Genomic DNA, 21,855 nt, shown 5'->3' with positions numbered 1-21,855 from the left:
GAAAGTGGGCATAGAGAGAACCTACCTCAACGTAACAAAGGCCATATATGACATACCCACAGCAAACGGCATTCTCAATGGTGAAAAACTGAAAGCATTTCCTCTAAGATCAGGAACAAGACAAGGATGTCCACTCTCACCACTATTATTCAACATAGCTTTGAAAGTCTTAGCCACGGCAGTCAGAGAAGAAAAAGAAATAAAAGGAATCCAAATTGGAAAAGAAGTAAAGCTGTCACTGTTTGCAGATGACATCATACTATACATAGAGAATCCTAAAGATGCCACCAGAAAACTACTAGAGCTAATCAATGAATTTAGTAAAGTTGCAGGATACAAAATTAATGCACAGAAATATCTTGCATTCCTATATGCTAATGATGAAAAATCTGAAAGAGAAATTAAGAAAACACTCCCAGGGCTTCCCTGGTGGTGCAGTGATTGAGAGTCCGCCTGCCGATGCAGGGGACACGGGTTCGTGCCCCAGTCCGGGAAGATCCCACATGCCACGGAGCGGCTGGGCCCGTGAGCCATGGCTGCTGAGCCTGCGCGTCCGGAGCCTGTGCTCCGCAACAGGAGAGGCCACAATAGTGAGAGGCCCGCGTACCGCAAAAAAAAAAAAAAAAAAAAAAAAAAAAATTCCCACTTACCTTTGCAACAAAAAGAATAAAATACCTAGGGCTTCCCTGGTGGCGCAGTGGTTGAGAGTCTGCCTGTCGATGCAGGGGACACGGGTTCCTGCCCCGGTCCTGGAGGATCCCACATGCCGCGGAGCGGCTGAGCCCATGAGCCATGGCCGCTGAGCCTGCGCGTCCGGAGCCTGTGCTCCACAACGGGAAAGGCCACAACAGTGAGAGGCCCGCGTACAGCAAAAAAAAAAAAAAAAAAAAAAAGAATAAAATACCTAGGAATAAACCTACCTAAGGAGACAAAAGACCTGTATTTAGAAAACTATAAGACACTATTGAAAGAAATTAAAGATGATACCAGCAAATAGAGAGAAATACCATGTTCTTGGATTGGAAGAATCAATACTGTGAAAATGACTGTACTACCCAAAGCAATTTACAGATTCAATGCAATCCCTATCAAATTACCAATTGCATGTTTTACAGAACTAGAACAAAAAATCTTAAAATTTGTATGGAGACACAAAAGACCTCGAATAGCCAAAGCAGTCTTGAGAGGAAAAAAAACAGAGCTGGAGGAATCAGACTCCCTGACTTCAGACTATACTACAAAGCTACAGTAATTAAGACAATATGGTACTGGCACAAAAACAGAAATATAGATCAATGGAACAGGATAGAAAGCCCAGAGATAAACCCACACACCTATGGTCAACTAATCTATGACAAAGGAGGCAAGGATATATAATGGAGAAAAGACAGTCTCTTCAATAAGTGGTGCTGGGGAAACTGGACAGCTACATGTAAAAGAATGAAATTAGAACTCTCACTAACACCATACACGAAAATAAACTCAAAATGGATTCGAGACCTAAATGTAAGACTGGACACCATAAAACTCTTAGAGGAAAACATAGGAAGAACACTCTTTGACATAAATCACAGCAAGATCTTTTTTATCCACCTCCTAGAGTAATGGAAATAAAAACAAAAATAAACAAATGGGACCTAATGAAATTTCAAAGCTTTTGCACAGCAAAGGAAACCATAAAGAAGACGAAAATAGGGCTTCCCTGGTGGCACAGTGGTTGAGAGTCCGCCTGCTGATGCAGGGGACACGTGTTCGTGCCCCGGTCCAGGAAGATCCCATGTGCCGCGGAGCGGCTGGGCCCATGAGCCATGGCCGCTGAGGCTGCGCGTCCGGAGCCTGTGCTCTGCAACAGGAGAGGCCACAACAGTGAGAGGTCCACATACCGCAAAAAAAAAAAAAAAAAAAAAAAAGACGAAAAGACAACCCTCATAATGGGAAAAAATATTTGCAAACGAATCAACGGAGAAAGGATTAATCTCCAAAATATATAAACAGCTCTTGCAGCTCAATATTAAAAGAACAAACAACCCAATCCTAAAATGTGCAGAAGATCTAAATAGACATTTCTCCAAAGAGGACATAGAGATAGCCAAGAAGCACATGAAAAGCTGCTCAACATCACTAATTATTAGAGAAATGCAAATCAAAACTACAATGAGGTATCACCTCACACCAGTTAGAATGGGCATCATCAGAAAATCTACAGACAGCAAATGCTGGAGAGGGTGTGGAGGAAAGAGAACTCTCTTGCGCTGTTGGTGGGAATGTTAATTGATACAGCCACTATGGGGAACAGTATGGAGGTTCCTTAAAAACTAAAAATAGAACTACCACATGACCCAGCAATCCCAACACTGGGCATATACCCAGAGAAAACCATAATTCAAAAAGACACATGCAACCCCAATATTCACTGCAGCACTATTTACAGTAGACAGGTCATGGAAGCAACCTAAATGCCCATCGACAGATGAGTGGATAAAGAAGATGTGGTACCTATATACAATAGAATATTACTCAGCTATAAAAAGGAACAAAATTGGGTCATTTGTAGAGATGTGGATGAATCAGAGTGGATGTCATACAGAGTGAAGTAAGTCAGAAAGAGAAAAACAAATATCGTATATTAACTCATATATGTGGAATCGTACAGATGAACCAGTTTGCAGGACAGAAATTGAGACACAGATGTAGAGAACAAACGTATGGACACAAAGGGGGGAAAGTGGTGATGGTGATGTGATGAATTGGCAGATTGGGATTGACTTGTATACACTGATGTGTATAAAATGGATGACTAATAAGAACCTGCTGTATAAAAAAATTAAATGAAATTCAAAAAAAAATTTTATTGACGTATAGTTGGTTTATAATATTGTATTAGTTTCAGGTGTACAGTAAAGTGATTCAGTTATACACACACACACATATATATATATTCTTTCAGATTCATATATATATCTTCACATATGTATATATTCTTGTTCAGATTCTGTTCCATTATAAGTTGTTACAAGATATTGAATAATAGTTCCCTGTGCTGTACAGTAGCTCCTTGTTGTTTATTTTATATATAGTAGTACGCATTTGTTAATCCCAAACTCCTAATTTGTCCCCTCCATATTTTAATATTCACTTTAAAAGTTACTTTTAAATGCAATGCATCATTGTTCAGTTTACACTTTTATTTCTCTACTCTTTGATATGTTTGGAGACCCAGAAACATTTCCCCTAGAAGTGAAATCTGAGCTTTGTTAGAGAAAAACAACAACAACAAAAATTTAAAGCCTCCTTTTAAAACCTTTTTGGAAGACTATTTAATTAAATTTCATTGCTTGCCTTCTGGGACTGAGATCAAGAAAAATTAGATGTGTTATCTTTTTGGGGAGTGTTGTGCTAGAGTGGCTGCATTTCTCTCATATGTCAGATAATGAGATGGCCAGTGCTTTTACAGGCTTTGTCCTCTTCCTTCCCCTGGGAATTCTACAATAAACCCCTCAACGTCAAGCACAACTTTCTTGGAATGAAATGTTTCACCTATGATTCAAGAATCCTCTTTGTGCAGGTGGTAAATCAGAGAAAATGAGTCAAAACTCATAGGGAATTCTCTATCAGCTGGTGTGACATTTCGGAAGGGACATGAAATCCTTGAAGCCTCTAGGGCACTATTTAATGTATGACTGCAACAAAATTGGAAGAGCAATTTTCCATGATATGGTCAATTCAGTCATTGTTACAATAGGGATGTAATAACTATAAAGCATTTCCTCAAGTGCTTAACTCATTATGGAAAAACAACACTGGATAAAAACCTTAGGGACCTGAGCTGGGGTAGGAAAATGGATGTTCTGGTTAGTACAGGGTTTGGTTGCACTTAACAGAGGCTGATTGTATTAGCTTAACCAACTAAGGAGTTTATGTAACAAGAGTCTGGGGTAGGCTGTGCAAAGCTGGTGAAGCACTTGAGAAAGCAGGTCCCTTCTCCCTCCCTGCTCTACCATCCTCAGCATAGTCATAAATGGCTGCCCTGTCTCAACACTGCATCATCACAGTCTGGACAAGGGGGAGGAGGACAGGTTAAAGGCAGAAAGCTTACACTGGCCGTCTTTTTTTTTTTTTTTTTATGTATCGGGGAAAGTAGCTTGCCATGAAGTAACTTTTGGCCACCGGAGGACTAGATGCTCACCCTAGCTTTTGGAAGTATTTTAAATTCAATTGTTCCACGCCCCCCTCCAAGTGCATTTATGATTCTGTTAGCAAGGAAAAACAGTTGAAACGGGTAATGTCTAGCCCATTTGATTAATTAAGTGTCATACTTTAAACTTTGCTGTTAGACATTTTTCTAAAAATATGTTTATATTTCTATGCCTTTGAAAGCTTACCGCCACACAAATCACAACTAAATTTTCTTTTATTATTCCTCAACTTACTTGATTTTTCAAAAAGAAAGGACAACTTAAGATACACCCACTTGATGAACGGCTGCACTGTCAGTACTACTGCAAGCACTTCACAAAAAACTGTCCAAATGACTCACAAACATGAAAAAGATGCTCACTGATAAAGGTTTGCCATTGGAGATATACAAACTAAAGCCATAATATATTGCCATTACATTCCCAGCAGAATGTTTAAAATTAAAAAGAGATAATACCAAATGGTGGTGAAAATGTGGAGTAACTGAAGCTTTCCTACATTGCCAGCACCTGGGTAAAATCTCTTCAGAAGGTTGTTTCATAGTTATCTACTGACCCTAAACCTGTGAGCAATCCCGTTCCTAGGAATGTGCTCACCTCTGCTGACCAAAACACATGCACTGAAGTGTTTATATTCATAACGGCAAAAACCTAGGAACTCACCAAACATGCACCACCAGTGGAAGGAGTAAACTATGCTTTAGTCCCATGATGGAATTCTATACAGCAACGAGAATGAGCAAACTACAATTACATGCAAAAACATGTGTGACTCTCACAACTATTTGAGGGAAAGAAGCCAGAAAGCGTCACAAGAAAGGAACTACTGTGTGAGGAGAAATTTATGTAAAGTTCAAAAATAGGCAAAATTATCCTATGAGTTCTAAGAAGTCAGAAAAGTAGTTAAAACCCTGAGAAGAGTAGTTGACTTAACATGGGCAAGAAGAGAACTCTTGGGCTCCTGATATCATCCTGTTTCTTGATCTGGGTGTTGGTTAACCGGGTGAGTTCACTTTGTGAAATTCATCATGGTATATGTTTATGATTGGTACTCTTTTCTGTATATATCTTATACTGCAGTAAAAAGGTGAAAAAGCGACAATTATATATACTGCTGTTAAAATGAAGTCCCATCTTTTGTCTAAGGCCAATTGTATCCAACTGCACTTTTTTTTTTAAGTCTTTAAGGCATTTATTTCATCCATGGATTTTGGGATGTAATTTATGAAGCTGAGAATCCTTACAGTACAGTGTATTGGGTTGGCCAAAAAGTTCGTTCGGTTTTAAGTAAAAATAAGACATTTTTCATTTTCACAAAGAACTTTTGACTTTATTCACTAACCAAAGGACCTTTTGGCCAACCCAATATTTCTTTTATTTTTTACATTAAAAAAATTGAAGTGTAGTTGATTTATCATGTTGTGATAGTTTCAGGTGTACAGCAAGGTGATTCTGTTAGACATATATATATATCTATTCTTTTCCAGATTCTTTTCCATTATAGGTTATTTTACGATATTGAGTATGGTTCCCTGTGCTCTACAGTAGGACCCTGTTTATCTATGTTATATGTAGTCGTGTGTATCTGTTAATCCCAAATTCCCAATGTACCCTTCCCCGCCTTCCCCCTTTGGTAACCATAAGTTTGTCTTCTATGTCTGTGTCTATTTGTCTTATAAATAAGTCCGTTTGTATCATTTTTTTTTAGATTCCATATATAAGTGGTCTCATATGATATTTGAGCACCTTTCAATCCTCCTCGTATTTGACTTCTCAGCATTATTTGCTACTCTTGTCCATTCCTACCATTTAGAGAAACTCTCTTCCTTGCACATTTATGATTTACTGGCTCCTGCTTTCCCACCTGACTTCTCTGGCCACTCATTCTATTTTCATGGTAAACGTCTCTTCCTTTACTCATTTTTGAAATGTTATCTTGAGTCCAGACCCCTCTTCTGAACTACAGAGTTCCATATCTAACTGCCAAGCAACATTTTCACTAGACATCTCACGAGTACAGAAAAGTCAACTAAGCTTAATATCTCCCTCCTTAGTGTTGTTCATCTTTCCAAATTCCTTGTCTCAGTAAATAGCACCAACCAGTACCCAACCCAGAAACCTATGTTCAATTTATAGTTATTGAATGAGACACAGAAGATGCAAAATTGTGGGTATGACTTTTGCTTCTCATCACAGTGGACTAGATATAGTGAAGGAATCATCCTGCTACAAAACTAGATCTGAATCAAAAACAGTTTTTGATGTCTCGTTTGGCTCTCAGAAATTAGAAGAATCTTCAAAGACCCTTCTTCCTACGAAATAAAGAGAAATAAGTCTTGAGCAGAAATTAGAGCAGGGTTCTTTATGCATGCTGGAGAGATGGAGTTGGTCTGAGTGCAAATGCCAATAGCAGTTCTGTGTGAGAAGGTAAATCTGATACTCCTACATTTAGGGCAGGGGTCTCCAACACCTGGGCCACAGCCCGGTACCGGTCCACAGCCCGTTGGGAACCGGGCCGCACAGCAGGAGGTGAGCGGAGGGTGAGCGAGCAAAGCTTCATCTGCCGCTCCCCATCGCTCGCATTACCGCCTGAACACCCCCCCACCCCTGTCCGTGGAAAAACTGTCTTCCACGAAACCCGTCCCTAATGCCAAAAAGGTTGAGGACCGCTGATTTAGGGAACACCTACTTTAGGGGACACCATAGAGAGGTTTAAAGTGGCCCCAGGTTGCTGGCACTCCTGGACATGCAGCAGCAGCAGATGAAAATCATCTTTGAAATGAAGTGTCCTCAATTTAAGCCATTTGAATTTCCACTTACTTAAGATCAAGGAAATATAAATTCATAATCTAAGATCACCAAGTACACAAGGAGGCAAGACACCATGCGTGACAGAAAAAAATAACACAACTTATTTAGATATTGGGATTGTCATATACAGAGTATAGAATAACTAGGTAAGAAATGTTTAAAGAAATTTAGTGTGGAACCACAAAGTTGGGCAAACAATGAGACTATCAGGAACAATGAGAAAGATCTATGTGACAATAAAATGGAATTTCTAAAAATAAAAAATAGATTTTTTAGGAATTAATAAAACTCAATATAGGGGTTTACCAACAGATGAAACATAGTAAAAGAATGAATTGGAACATGTGGCTGAAGAAATTTCCCAGAATGCAGCACAGAAAGGTAAGAAGATGGAAAATATAAAACAAGCTAAGAGATATGGAGAACAGAAGAGGAAAAGGAAACATTTATTTGAATCCTAAAAGAACAGAGTGGAGAGAACTGAGGAAAAGGAATAATTGAGGAGGTGATGACTGAGAATTTTCCAGAAGTGATTATAGATATAAATCTATTTTTCCAAGTAGGAGAAAAGAAACCCAGGTATAGATACATCAGAGTGGAACTGTGGAACAGCAAAGACAAAAAGATTCCAAAAGTAGAGAAAAAGAACAGATCATAAAGTACAGCAGCAGTGATGAACACCAGAATGAATGAAATAATACCATCTTCAAGGTGTCAGTCTTGCGTTGTAGATCCAACCTATTTTTTTTTTAAGAATGAAAGTGATATAAGGACATTTTCAGATGAACAAAAAGAGAGTTTACCATCAAGAGATGTCCACTAAAAGAACTTCTAAATATTTACTTTAGGAATAAGAAAAGGATCATAAAGTAATGGTCTGAGATATGAGAAGGAATGGTAAATAAATAAAATAGGAAACATATAAATACATGTATATAAATACCTGTGTAAAAAGTCTGGAGAGGCATGACCAGACTTAAAGTGTTCTTGGATTGTCTGGTTGGAGGGTTTAAGATATTATTTAATTTAAAGATTTGTTCTATTAAATATGCATGGTAAAATTTCCAGGGTAACACTAAAAGAATAGAAATTGAACATACAAGTTCCACATGAATAAAAAATTAAAGGATAAATGCTACTCCTGAGCCCTCTATTTAGGAGCCAAGGCCATTCAGCTGAACAGTAATAGTGTTCAAGCTTTGCTACTTAAGGGAGCAGCACTTAGAAACATGGGCAGAGTCCAAGAAGCAATAATCCACTTTCGGGAGGCTATACGTCTTGCACCTTGTTGCTTAGATTGTTATGAAGGTCTCATCGAATGTTACTTAGCCTCCAACAGTATTCATGAAGCAACAGTAATGGCTAACTCTGTTTACAAAACTCTAGGAGCCAACGCACAAACCCCTTACCCTTTAGCCACCATTTGTCTTGAAGACCCAGTGACACAGGAGAAAGCAAAACTTTATTAGATAAAGCCCTGACCCAAAGGCTGAACTACATTAAGGCTGTGGAGAAAAAAGCAGAGCTACTTACCAGAGAACAGAAATATGAAGATGGAATTGCTTTGCTGCGGAACACACTAGCTACTCAGAGTGACTGCGTCCTGCCTCGGATCCTAGATTTCCTTGTAGCTGTCAGTGAGTATCAGGAAGCAATGGACCAGTACAGTATAGCGCTAAGTGGTGGACTTCCTCGCTCCTGCCTATGGAACTGGAGTTGTTTGGAGAGGCCAGGCATTAGCAGTTTCTCTGTGACTGTGTGGTCATTTCACTGCTGTGCCAGGGAGATGACGCATTAGCCAGGAAGAAGCAAGGCAGAGATTCAGGCCTTTCCTTTGTTTTGTTGTCCCCTAGTTTGGACTCCAATGACCAGAAGTCTCTAGAGGGGCTGCAGAAGGTGGAGAAGGAGAAGTCCCACGGATGCCCCTCAGGAGGAAGACGTGGACGACATGGAAGAGAGTGGGGAGGAAGGGGACCTGGAGGGCAGCCACAGTGAGGCGGCCCAGTGGGCTGGCCGGGAGCAGTGGCTCGGCATGCAGGGAGGCAGGCACAGCTCCGTGGCCCGCTCTGAGCACTTCCATGGACTGAAGGAACCTGTAGGAGTCCGCTCTCTGGGAGGACAATGATCCAGCATGTGATTGCAGCAGGGGTCTCTGCCCCTTGCTCCATACTTCTAGCAGTGACTTCATTTTTAAAAACTGAACCTGACAAAGGGAGCGCTCTGAGAGGCCCGTGGTTGTGTCGGGGCTTCTGGGACAGAGTGCGTTTTATAGAATTAACTTGCAAGCTCGAGGAATAGGCAGTGTTTTGTCTGTGATGTTGTGGATGGGTTTAAAGGAGCGACCTGTTCCCCAGAGCAAGAGTGTCATCTCCCAGCAGCAGCATGGACTGGCCCTTTCAGAGGGTTTCCTGTCCCAGAAATCATTATCCTGGGGTGTCCACACTTCCCTAGTAACCTTGCTTCCTTCTGCAATGTTAGTAATGCCTTAAGCTGACAGTTGCTGTTTTTCAGAACAGTTCTCCTATTTGCTAATCTGGTAGCTTGCCTATGAGCCTGGGTCGAATCTGAGAAACAAGTGTGACCTAGAGCATGAACAGAGGTGCAGTTGGGGTAATGAATAAAACTGTTTTTTGTACAGTAAAAAAAAAAAAAAAAAAAATTAGACTGCCTATTAGACAGAAAGCCAAGATCCAGCTAAGTGAAGAGACATGTAAAATTTAAGGACAGGGAAAGTGAGAGTGAGAGTGAGATAGAGAGAGAGAGAGATGGAAGAGAAGGGAGGAGCGGGGAAGGAGGAGGGGAAGAAAGGGAGGGGGAAGGGGAGGGAGACGGGAAAGATAGTTAAATACCAATAAAAAGAGAGCTGGGATAATTACCTTAATATTTGACAAAATAGATTTTAAGACACACACAAAAACAACAACAACAAAAAACAGTACTAGTGATAAAGAGGGCCACTACTTAAAAGTTAAATTTATCAGAAAGAAAACTATAACAATTTTAACTTGTATTAAATAACCTTAAGCTATAAACATTAAAAATTCATAGTTTCAGGGTAAAATTGACAAATCCAGAATTGTAGGTACTCCTTGTTTTTTACTGTGAAAATCACAAAACAATGAGTAAATCCATTTAAAAGATAACATGTTTATTGTTTGTGGCATTAAGGGTGATTTTGCTCCATTTTCTAAACTTTCTTGATTGTTGTGACAATTGCTTTTATAATTAAAACACCTTATTTTTTCAAAAAAGAAAAAATGAAGTATGGAAGTCAAAATTTTAGTTAATTGAGGACTTGAGGTGGGCTTAGTTAATTAGGGTTTTACTGTTTTGGGGCTAATTATATAGTTTTAGTTCTTACCCCAATGTTTATCAGGTTGAGTACATCTTAATTACAACTTCTTGTTTCTTTGTATTTTGCTAGAATGTCAAATGATTTACACATGGACTTAAATTGCTCAGGCAATCCTTGACTGATACATTAAAGAATCTACTTTACCACAGTTACTGTTTTCCTAAATAAGAATAAAAGATTTTGCAAAAAATGCATAATAATGCATTCCACATTTAAATATGCCAGGACTGATTGTTATTAGCTACATCTGGATATCTGTATCAACAACAGAGCTTTGATTTTTCTCTGCTTCTACCCAGACATCACTATTAGCACTGTAGGGGATCAGTTATTCTGAAAAAAAGGAAAGATACAAATTGGTATTTTTTCTCCTATTGATACTCTTAGACTTAACTTTCCAATTCCTAAAACTCAGCGTTCTACTTCTACATATGCCTTTTGAAACACTTTGTGGTAAGCAATAGTTACAGGAAATAGGGACAGATCACTGTATACAAATAAAAAATAAGGCAGCGTGCTGAGTCTGGTCCTGAAGAAAACAGGCACAGGATTGTTTTTTATTACAGTACTGAAAAGAGACAGTAAATAGACTCTCTTTGAATGTATCATCTCAAAATCTAAACCGTAAAACCTAGTTAGTCTATTATACAGATTTTTTTTCATAGTTGATTAACTTTTACTGTGCAATTCTGGGAAAGAAATAACACCATGTTGGAAAAGTATAACAGTAATTTAAAAATATTGTTATATTTTGAAGGATATTTAAAAAAGAGTGATAGGAATTCTAACTTCTTATGTTTTACCCAATCAATGTGCTTTAGAATCTTTTGAGATTTGGATATCCAGAATATTCAGTTAATGTAATCCTTTTGCTGTTTAAAGACAACAATAAAAGAATAAGAATGGAATGCATTATTTGCATCTCTTTGCTATTGAAGATAATAGTGTAAAAATTGAATCTTAAAAACTTCAGAGTAGATTAATGTCAATTTCAAACTATCATTATTATTATTATTATTATTTTTTACTGTTTATTGAATTATAACGTGTACAAACAGCACAAATCAAGAAGTGTACAGCTTGATGAATTCATACAATGACACTTCGTGCTATCAGCACATTGTATCATTAACTTTTAAGTTGATAAACTGGTAAGAATGAAGGATTAAAACCATCAACAACTACCACAAAAAAGCAGAGTAGTAAACAAGAACCAGTAAGTGTGACTAAACCAGGTGGCAGGCACACCTGCAAAAATGAAACACGTTTTGTCACATTTTATACCACACAGGTTTTCTGTATCATCAGAACATGAGAGAATACATTGTCTCAATCTGACAGGAGCCAGACTTGGAGTTTCTCTTACTGTGCTTTTCCTCCCTTGCCTGCGGGAGTTGTACATTTCAAAGCAAACTGCAGAAAAAAACAGAGAACTTCAGAACCAATTAGATTGCTTAGCAACGTTTTTGTCTTCTTTCCTGAGCTACTTCTGTGTAATCCTCCTGTCACAAATTGTGACCTTACACAGTAACTTTAAAGTTGAAAATCAACTTTTCAACGTTTTGAGACGCTCTCTTCCCTTGACTGACAGATCGTTTTGTTCACTTTAAAGTGTTGGACGTCTCCTAGTTCCCGGTCTAGTCATAACGCCCAGAGGTTACTAAAGAACACTCAAGATTCACAGGGACTCTACCCATGGTTTACCTTGTAAATACAAGCCATTCAGAGATCCGGGTCCTGAAATTATTTTACCCTTCGAGAGCAGAAATATTACCATGTTCATACAGTGAACTCTTAGATTTTTAAATTCTTTATATATTCAGCGACTTTTTCGACCCACCAGTAACTTTCCCAGTTCGCAACCAATAGTTTTACATAGGTTGCTATCTGTTTTGTTCGCAATTTACGAGCAATTTAGCCACACGTAAGCAACCTTAAGGAAGGGGAAGAGGGGTTCTTCCTGTCAAAGAATCCGCACAATGAGAGGCCGTGGTACCCAAATGAAACAATAATGAAAGATCGGCAAAGCTCAGCAATGTTCCTGAAAGCCACGAACGCCAGCTCTGATTTCAGGTTGCCGGAGCGCGCCCGCTCGGTAGCCTTTATGGTCAAGAGGCAGAGGGGTCCAGGGAAGAGGGTCCCACTGGGGACGCTGAAGATGAGAGTGGGCGACCCTGCTACCAGCCCGCCCCCACCACAAAGAGGAGTAAACGTTCCGCATCCCCGTCACCAGGGCAACTCTGCAATCCGACACCTAGGCGCAAGATTCCGCATCCCGAGCCACCGGACGCAGAACAGAGGCGTTTCACAGCCCGGACGCAGGGACTCCGAGGCGTCCCACAATCCGCCGTCCCTCGGGTGCTGAGTGCGATGAGGGAGACGCCCTCTCTGCAGGCCCCGGGTCCGAAACTCAGCCACCCTCAACGACCCCGCCGCTCCCGGGTCTAGCTGCCCGCACGTGGCGGCCGTGATTGCCCCGGACGGTATCCCTCCGCGCCCCTCCCGCTCAGTCTCCCCCTCCCTCGCCGGGACCCTCCGAGTCGGCGCGCCGCGGAAGGATCGCACGCACACGCTCGCGCACGCCCCGCCGAAACGGCGGAGAGCTGAGGGAACCGCGGTAAGGAGCAGTCGCCGCTGCAGTCGCTGGTACAGCAGCTCCGCAGCCTCCCGCCGTTGGTTAGTCAGTCCCGCGGTTGCCGGCGGGAGGGCGGCCGGGCCGGGCGCACCCCGCAGCTTGTCCCTCACAGTCGTCCCCGCGTCCTCCCCCCGCAGCTCCTCGGGGAGGGGGGCGGTCGGTGCCTGCGCAGAGCCGCCTCCTCCCCGCCCCCGCCCCGCCTCCCCCCGCGCCGCCGCCGCCCGCGACCGCCGCCGCCGCCGCCGCTGCGCCTGCTGCTCCTCGCCGTCCCCGCTGCAGTGCGAAGGGCTCGAAGATGGCCGGTTGGCAGAGCTACGTGGATAACCTGATGTGCGATGGCTGCTGCCAGGAGGCCGCCATTGTCGGCTACTGCGACGCCAAATACGTCTGGGCAGCCACAGCCGGGGGCGTCTTCCAGAGCATTACGGTGAGGACCGGCGGTGGCCCGGGGACCCGAACCCGAGCGGGGCCGGCCGTGGGGGGCGCCGCCGCGCGGAGCCGGGCCACCGGGAGGGCCGCGCCGGCAGGTGTGCGGGGCGGCCGGCGCCGAGGATGCGGCTGCCGGGCGGGCGGAGAGCCGGAGGCCCGGGGACGCCCCCTCTGCGGGGCTGCGCTGACTGGCGGGGGCGGCGGCCCGGCTCCCCGGCGTTCCCAGTGCCTGTCCGGGTGAGGCTGGGGGAGGGGGCACGCGCCGGCTCGGGGGTGGGGGCCTTTTTCCCCTTGTTCAGTCTTCCTGGGTCCCCTGGAAGCCCTGAGGCTCGCTTTGTACGTCCCGGGGTGGAAGCAGGGACCGGAGGGGCCGGGCTGGGGCGCGCTGGGCCCGGGCGGGGGTCCTCCGGCGGCCGGGCCACCCCTCGCTCCGGGGACAGCGCGCCGCCCGCGCCGCGGGCTGTGAGAGGCGGCGGTTGCCCGGCCCCCGGGATCCTGGCGGCGACTTGGCGGAGGTTTGCCGGTGTCCAGGCCTCCGAGGCTTGCGAGAAATGTACACCGACAACGTAGGTGGATTCGTGAATCTCGACTACAGCTCAGGCTCCATAGGATTTTTTTTTTTTTAATTCTCCAAGATGGCGAACTGCCATTGATTTCTCTCCTCCTCCTATGGAGATTCATCGATACACCGTTATCCCCAGTTACGCAACATAGCTCTAAAAAAGGGGGTGTTTAAAGGGTCTTTTAGTAATCTGCGAAGACCAAGGGGACACTTCAGTTCTCCAAGTCCCTCCCTCTTTAGTGATGGTAGTAAAGGTACTAATGCAGATTTATGCTTCACGGTGCCTGATTTTTTTGTGACTTGGTGGTTTGACTCGGTTGCCACATGTCTGGGGGATAATTGTCACTAAGCGTCCAGTGCTGCTTTATTGTTTTGCCTCTTTCTAAACAAGGCTCTTTCGAAAATTGTGACGATTATATCAAATACAGGACCATTCTCTTAATTTCTCAAGCTTCACGCCCCCTTCCTATCAGACGCCCAAATCCAGGCCCCCTGTTACGGGTGCTACTAATTATTCTTGTACTGCTTAACATGGTTTAAGACCTAGCGGTGTAGAACTCAGTCCTTGATACGAGTACTTTCAGGTTTCCTGTTACCGCGGTGGACTACAATTCTTACAGAGAATTGGCATCTGGTGATCAACTTTTTTTCTGCGGTCCTCTTGTCTTTGTGTGCGAGTTCCCGCTGTCTGGCCGGGAAGATTGCAGGAGTGTGCTTGGAAATGGCTGGGGCCTGCTATGACTCTGCAGTTCTGATGGGGGCGACGCCTTCCTTCTTATTCATGGAATGTTAGAATGCACGTTTTCTCCTTTCCGGTTCTGGTCGCTACCTCAGTTTCTTTCCCAGTCTCCCTCCATTTTCTCTGTTCTTTTACCGTTGCCTACTGCAGTGCTGCGGACAGAATCCTCTTTGCGTTTGCCCAGAAAGAAAACTGATTACTGAGGTGGTAGGGGAAGGGAAGTTGCAGAGAAAAAGGAGTAAGCGGCTAGAATAATAGAGAGGAGGGAAATATGAATTTGGGGATGCGCTGAAGTCTAGGGCTTGAAGTTCATATGAATACTATGGGGGATATTACAAGCTGTTTGAAGCGAGTAGAAGCGAACAGGTCTGCCAAGCATGGGCGTTATTTTAGGAGACTTTCAAACAACTTTAAGTTTGATGCTACATGACTGTAAAGTGACTGATTGTGATAGATAAGCTTTTGTTGAAAGTTTTTAGGAGAAGTACGTAAGTACTTCAGGTACCACCTGACTTGAAACAGTTTATAAGTAACTCTTAAGTTTGTAGTTTATCTAGTGTCAACTAGCAACTAGAGATTCTTTGCGTAGACTGGTCTTCGTTACCAGCCTACACTCTTAACTGTGAAATCTAATTAACTGGCTGACATAAAACATGTCAGCATGTAGGATTAAGTAATTTTTTAGAAAAGACTGAAACTTGATTTTACATTGCTGAAACGTGGATGTCTTGTAGTGGTAGTACAAACTTGGCAGTCTTTGCCGTTATACCAACGCAAGGAATTAACTACAACTTTTTTCTTTTCTCTCTTTTTCTTTTCCTTTTTTTTTTTTTGGTTGGGGGCTGGGTGGGGGGTGGCGGGGGGACAGCCAGTAGAAATAGATATGATTGTAGGAAAAGACCGGGAAGGTTTCTTTACCAATGGTTTGACTCTTGGCGCAAAGAAGTGCTCAGTGATCAGAGATAGCCTATACGTGGATGGTGACTGCACAATGGACATCCGGACAAAGAGTCAAGGTGGGGAGCCAACATACAACGTTGCTGTCGGCAGAGCTGGTAGAGGTAAGCAAGGCACCCTTTTGGTTGAAAGTTGCATGCCACGTTACAAGTGATTAAGCAACCTCTTTAACATTTTGAATAAAGTGTTAAAAGAGTCCATAATGGCTCTTAAGGTGGTTTTTGTGAACTGCCCAGCACTGAAGGAGGCACTGCTGTAGATTTACTTCCTCTACAGCAGCTGCATACACAGCCTAACCTCTGAGATCCTGACTTTCTTCTCAAATAGAATATTCATATCTTTTCAATTTCAACTTTAGTAAACGGAACATCTAAATTTGCCTCTTCTATATGGATAACTGAATCACCTTGCTGTACACCTGAAACTAACACAACATGGTTAATCAACTATACTACTCCAATATAAAATAAAAAGTTAAAAAAAAATCAATTTGTCTCTTCAACTGTTAGTTATTCAGATTGTTAAATCATTCAAATTGGTTACTTTAGTCCCTTTGGGTCTTTGACCTTTGGATCTCTTCCTTTCTTGCTCACATTTTAGTCATTCACTATTCAGCATAAAAAAGGAAGAGTTAATATCGGTTCATATTTCTATTAGAAACATTGCTGGGGAAGAGAAATAATTAGAATGAGGGTTTTGAAGTAAGTTTTCCACTTACTAAAATATTTTCAAACACTAAGTGTGTCTGATTTATTCAAAAAGTAGGAAATTATATTTCATTTATATACTGGTCCAGAAATTCTGGTGTTTCCTGACTATTGTCAACATTGCAGAAATTCTTACTGTACTAAATAAATCTCACTACTTTTTTGAAAGAAACTTTTAAAACTGAGGTTTATTATGGCATCTAGTTGATTTACAGATACATTTAAATGTGTTAACCTTTGTAAATGTTTTGTAAATAAAGAGGGCTTGTGTAGCCTCAGATAGCAGACTTGGCACGTCTAATTTTAAGACCACATCTACCATGGGAAGAAACTTGAAGCTACTCTGAGCCATAATTTACTGCAGTGGTCCTACCAACTCCCTGTGGCTGTCCTAAAGGTTACTCTTGTTCTGATGTGAGTTGATGCTTATGAGTATTTCTCTATAGGAAAATTAGTTAACTGTGAAATAGGAGACAAATCTCTAAAACATTACCTGAGCTCAGATAAATATATTAAAAAGAAGCATCAACCATGTGACATAAAAACGAGAATGTTTTCATACCATACAGCACTACTGACATCTAGTGGCAGTGAATATAACATCTGACATATGTACATATGTTAATATTTTCATGATAGACCTTTGAACTGCATCATAGAAGAACCTGTTGTTGGAAATAGTAAATCTGTTTTAGGATTTTAGACTCAATTAAAAACAAAGCTAACACAGAGGATATAGTAAGCACAGGCCTTTGGTACTTTTAATTTGGCCTTTTATGAATGGCACTGAAAATGCTATTTAAAATTCGGTCTTGGTTTTCCTCTGGAAATAATAGATACATTTAGCCCCACTGGTGAGACTTAATAGTTGGTACTTAATCAAGCAGTTAAATTTGGGGAGAATTTTATAAGTAAATAATTACCTAATTTTTTTTTTTAAGTTTACTTTTTGGGGACCAGTTTAATACGTATTTGTCAGACTAGTCAGAAGTTTTTTGCCCTATATAAAAGATAAATGTCCACTAAAAGGAATGAAATAATGCCATTTGCAGCAACATGGATGGACCTAAAGATTATCATACTAAGTGAAGTAAGAGAAAGAAAAATATCATATGATATCACTTATATGTGGAATCTAAAAAATATGATATAAAGGACTTATTTACAAAACAAGCAGACTCACAGATTTAGAAAACAAACTTATGGTTACCAAAGGGGAAAGGTGGCAGAGGGAGGGATAAATTAAGTAAGAGTTTGGGATTGAGAGATACACACTACTATATAGAAAATAAATAATCAACAAGGACCTACTGTATAGCACAGGGAACTCTACTCAGTATAATAACCAAAAAGGGAAAAGAATCTGCAAAAGAATAGGTGTATGTATATGTATAACTGAATCATTTGCTCTACACCTGAAACTAAAACAACACTGTAAGTCAACTATACTCCAGTATAAAATAAAAATTAAAAAAGATAAATGATCACACTTTTTTTTCCCTAGCTAGTGTAAAGATATTTTTATAGAGCATTGCAGCTGCACTGATTGGACTTCCAAGATACAGTTAATAGTCAAAATGTTTTCAGCACATTATTAGTTTGAAAGTTCTCCTTTTTGGAGACCTGGCTGACTTCAGTGCTTCGTTGTTCATGGAAAACTAACTTAATGTAACTTACTAATGGGGTTCTGTCTGCTACAACTTATGGGACTCTCTTGATTAACACTTCTTTTGAAACACTTTTCTTCTTTCTCTTTCAGTCTTGGTCTTTGTAATGGGAAAAGAAGGGGTCCATGGAGGCGGATTGAATAAGAAGGCATACTCAATGGCAAAATACTTGAGAGACTCTGGGTTCTAGCTGCTAGGCAGACTGTTAAGTATTAGGGAAAAATTGCTCTTAAACTTTCCTAGCTGTAAGCTTGAGTCTTAATTCTGGAAATTTTATTAGCAATGCAGGGTGATGGGGTATGAACCTGTGTCTCCTTTGTATCCCTCTGTTGGTGGGGAAAGGTGTCTTTCTTTCTGCCCTCCCCCCCTTAAATAATTCTGTTCACTTTTGTTTTGTTTCCTTGTGTACTCCAGCATTGGTTATAGTCATGGGAAAGGAAGGTGTCCACGGAGGCACACTTAACAAGAAAGCATATGAACTCGCTTTATACCTGAGGAGGTCTGATGTGTAAGCAGCCTCTCCCCATCTACCTAGCAACCGTCTTCATCACCACCCCAGTTATGGTCACAGTGCTACCAGACTATAGATGGTAGCTAATTTTTCTTTACCTATTTTCTAATGTCACGATTCCTGTTTGCCCAATGGATCATTTGTATGTTAACCACTGTATGTAACCAACCTTATCTGGCAACATAATTGCAGCACAGTAATGATTTGCATGATACCTTGAAATTTGGGGGGAGGGGGCATGCCAAGTTGGGCATCACTTTGTCTTAGCAATTAATGGGATATTGATCACTAAAATAAGTTACTATTAAGCAAGGTGCCGGTTGTACAATCTCTAATTTGATCAGTGTCTTTCAGCACTTTGAGCATTTACCTAGCTCATTTAGTCTTCCTTTTGTAGCGCATGGTTGGGAGGAAAAAGTGCATGCGTCTTTCCTTCACTCCTCTCTGCCCACTCCCTCCCTTCGCACATAGGTATTTGGTTTGCTTCCATCTTCTTTCATGCAGTGCCTGGTTTATTTAACCAATTAATATTCCTTTTGTTGATGAGCTATTGAGAGCTGCAGTAGTTTGCTTTTAGTATTGCTGTTGCACTTGAGTAAAGACAAATCTCTTTTCATAGTGTCTACAGGACATAATGACAAGTGCAACTGCAAAACAAGAGCAAAGGCACTTCCTCCCATGACCTTACAGTAACCATACTGATTGAATCCCCAGGGACATTCCACCATTGCAATAGCTCACACTTTTGTTCCTGTCTTTTTCTTTGCACACCAACTCTACTCTTTAGTAAAGTTGTAAAAGGCTGCCATTATGGACATTGGGTCCCAACATAACCATCTGGAGTGTGTCCGGTTTGTTCTTCATAGGACCAATTTTTATTTGCAGCTTGAGTTTTTATATGAAGTTGCATTATTGTGGACTTGGCTGTCTTGTGATGAATTTTTTTCATATGTATTCTGTGCCATACTATTGTTAAAATGAACTGTTGCTATTGTGAGATGGATTTTAACGGACCTCTTAAAGGTTTCTTTCGAATGGCACTACTTTAGGGACATTCTAGTATTTGCTTCTATTGTTTGGGCCTTGTGGATAATGTACAGATTTAAAAACAAATCTTGTTGCTGATTTGTCCATTTCTTTCCCTGCACTTTGTTACATCTGGGATACAGTCTAACTCATCTGATTTAATATGCATTTAAAAAAATGCCATAACTATTAAACACCTTGTTTACAGACAGATGAAATAAATTTATTCCAACCAAATATTCTAGACTCCTGTTGTTTATATAAATTGTTAGCTTACGGTTACAGTTGATATTTGATACAATGGGAATATACTCTGCTACAAGCATAAAATTAAAAACAAACTTCAGCTGATGGCCTACTCCAGTTCCTTTAGTATTTATCATAAAATGAGTGCCTGGGAATTTATTTTCAATAGGCTTTGCTTTATTAAAAATGGCTTGTAGTCATTTCAGGCTCATTTTCAGGCTTATGAGGCAAAAATTGACTTATCTACTAGAAATTAAATATTTTTGTCTTGTTGCTGGTCTCTTGATGTGAAAGCTAATGAGCAGTAAGGGGCCCCATACCAAGAAGGGTTTCTGCATTGTGGATTCTTCTGTGTTGAACTGTCATATGACTTCTTTCAGTTTGGAGGCTATGTTGGCAGGCTCAAGTCAGCCAGCTGGGACTCTCACATAAGGGAAGACATTCCTTAAAAAGCATAAAAGATAATTGGGATGTCTTGCCGTTTCTGGCTTTGGAGTGACATGTTAACTGACTAGGTAATAGTTTAATCCCAGATGTTGTAAGGTCCCTGAGATGTACTGAAGTTTAGTAAATATGTTTAATACTATTCAGATAAATGATTATCACGAACTGTCAAGCGGAAGCTCCAAGTTCAAAAGTTGGTGGGTCTAAGCAAAACTGGGGAGCTGGTTATAATGCAGATTCTGGGCTCTGGATTTCTACCCTGGAGATGAAGATTCCAGAAGTCCCTTTAGAAACAATCGGTAGGTAAGTCTTGATTCATTTTAAGTGAACTGTATGCTACCCCTTTGAGAAAGGGTGGGTTAGGGAATGGGAGTTAATCTCTTTGCCTTACTTAAAATATACTGTGCATAATTAATTTTTTTTTTTTTCTTTGACAGTGTTGTCAATTCTGAATTTGACTGTCCATACAGGGATGTAAAGATATGGAGGATATGGATTTGGGGCTACTTTGATAGCTGGGCATACCTTAGAATTGTAAAACAACAATAAAACTTCTTGACCTGTTACAAGATCCTTGTTAGGAACAGGAGGTGGGTCAAATGAAAATCTGGTGGTTGGGTTGTGATGATTTATGATCTTCTGGTAATATATACATTTATACTTTGGTTGTAAAGAACTGTTAGGGTAACTAATTAGAAAGCAGTGACCACACTTGTGAAACCCTTACTGAATGAACCTGTAGTAAGTAGGTGAGGGGACTGTGTGTGTGCTGGAGGTGTGGGTAGGGGAGGAGAAGATGGTAGAGGGCAACAGTATCCTTAAGATAATGAATGAAACTAGTCATTGGCCCCCTTACCACAATTCCACTTGAAGGGCACTTATGAAAATGTATACATGCATCTTTGCTTTGTGTACTTAGTTCTAGGAATTTAACCTAAGGAAATGGAGCTATATAAATTCGTATAGCAGAATGTGGCTACCACAGCATTACTTAGAATAACTAAACTTGGAAAACTACAAGATTTAACTTGCAGGGTTATGGGTCGAATAAATGACTGTATGTCCAAAAGATAAAATAGTCATTGAAGAATTACGTAAGAAAATGCTCACCAATGAATTTTATATAATAGGATAAATATATGCAGTATATAATGTATTTTACATATGCATTTCTGAAGGCAAAATATAAATTTTTCTCTCAGGTAAGTTTCCAGGTGACTATACTTCTAAAATCAGAAAATTTTTAAATTAGGAATATATTTTTTAATAGAAGTGGGATTTTAATTTTATTCAGTGTCTTATTAAAAAAGCTGTATAGTTATACCATAGAGAAATTATAAGAGATTTCAAATGACTATTAAGAGAACTAGTAACAGTCCTAGACAGTGCTGTTAAGTATATATATTTTTAACAACTAAGAGTTTGGAGTTTGCCTCAGAAAAACTCGTAACTTAAATTTGAAGGAACCAAGTCCTTGATTTGAACTGTGGATTAAAGAGTGAGGGAATAGAACATCTGATGCACGTTACACTGACTTTTAACTTTTTCCCTCTTAAAAAAAAATAGTATG

The 21,855-nt window shown here is 40.8% G+C and overlaps 1 protein-coding gene across 2 annotated transcripts; it reads left to right on the top strand.

The window, feature by feature from the left end:
* Positions 1-13,292: 13,292 nt before the first annotated feature.
* PFN2 (profilin 2) lies at positions 13,293-18,669 on the top strand (the record flags this gene model as incomplete). Of its 2 annotated transcripts, none has more annotated exons than XM_079704294.1 (3): positions 13,293-13,424; positions 15,596-15,788; positions 18,473-18,669. In XM_079704294.1, 3 exons carry the CDS (start codon positions 13,293-13,295, stop codon positions 18,568-18,570), a joined length of 423 nt encoding a protein of 140 aa, XP_079560420.1. The 2 variants fall into 2 exon arrangements, with proteins under 2 accessions (XP_079560420.1, XP_079560421.1); XM_079704295.1 differs by lacking the exon at positions 18,473-18,669 and adding an exon at positions 18,151-18,248.
* Between the last annotated feature and the right edge of the window lie 3,186 nt (positions 18,670-21,855).

Source organism: Hyperoodon ampullatus (assembly GCF_949752795.1).
Source record: "Hyperoodon ampullatus genome assembly, chromosome: 5".
NCBI classification, from domain to species: Eukaryota; Metazoa; Chordata; class Mammalia; order Artiodactyla; family Ziphiidae; genus Hyperoodon; species Hyperoodon ampullatus.
This window is presented reverse-complemented; position numbering and strand designations above follow the sequence as displayed.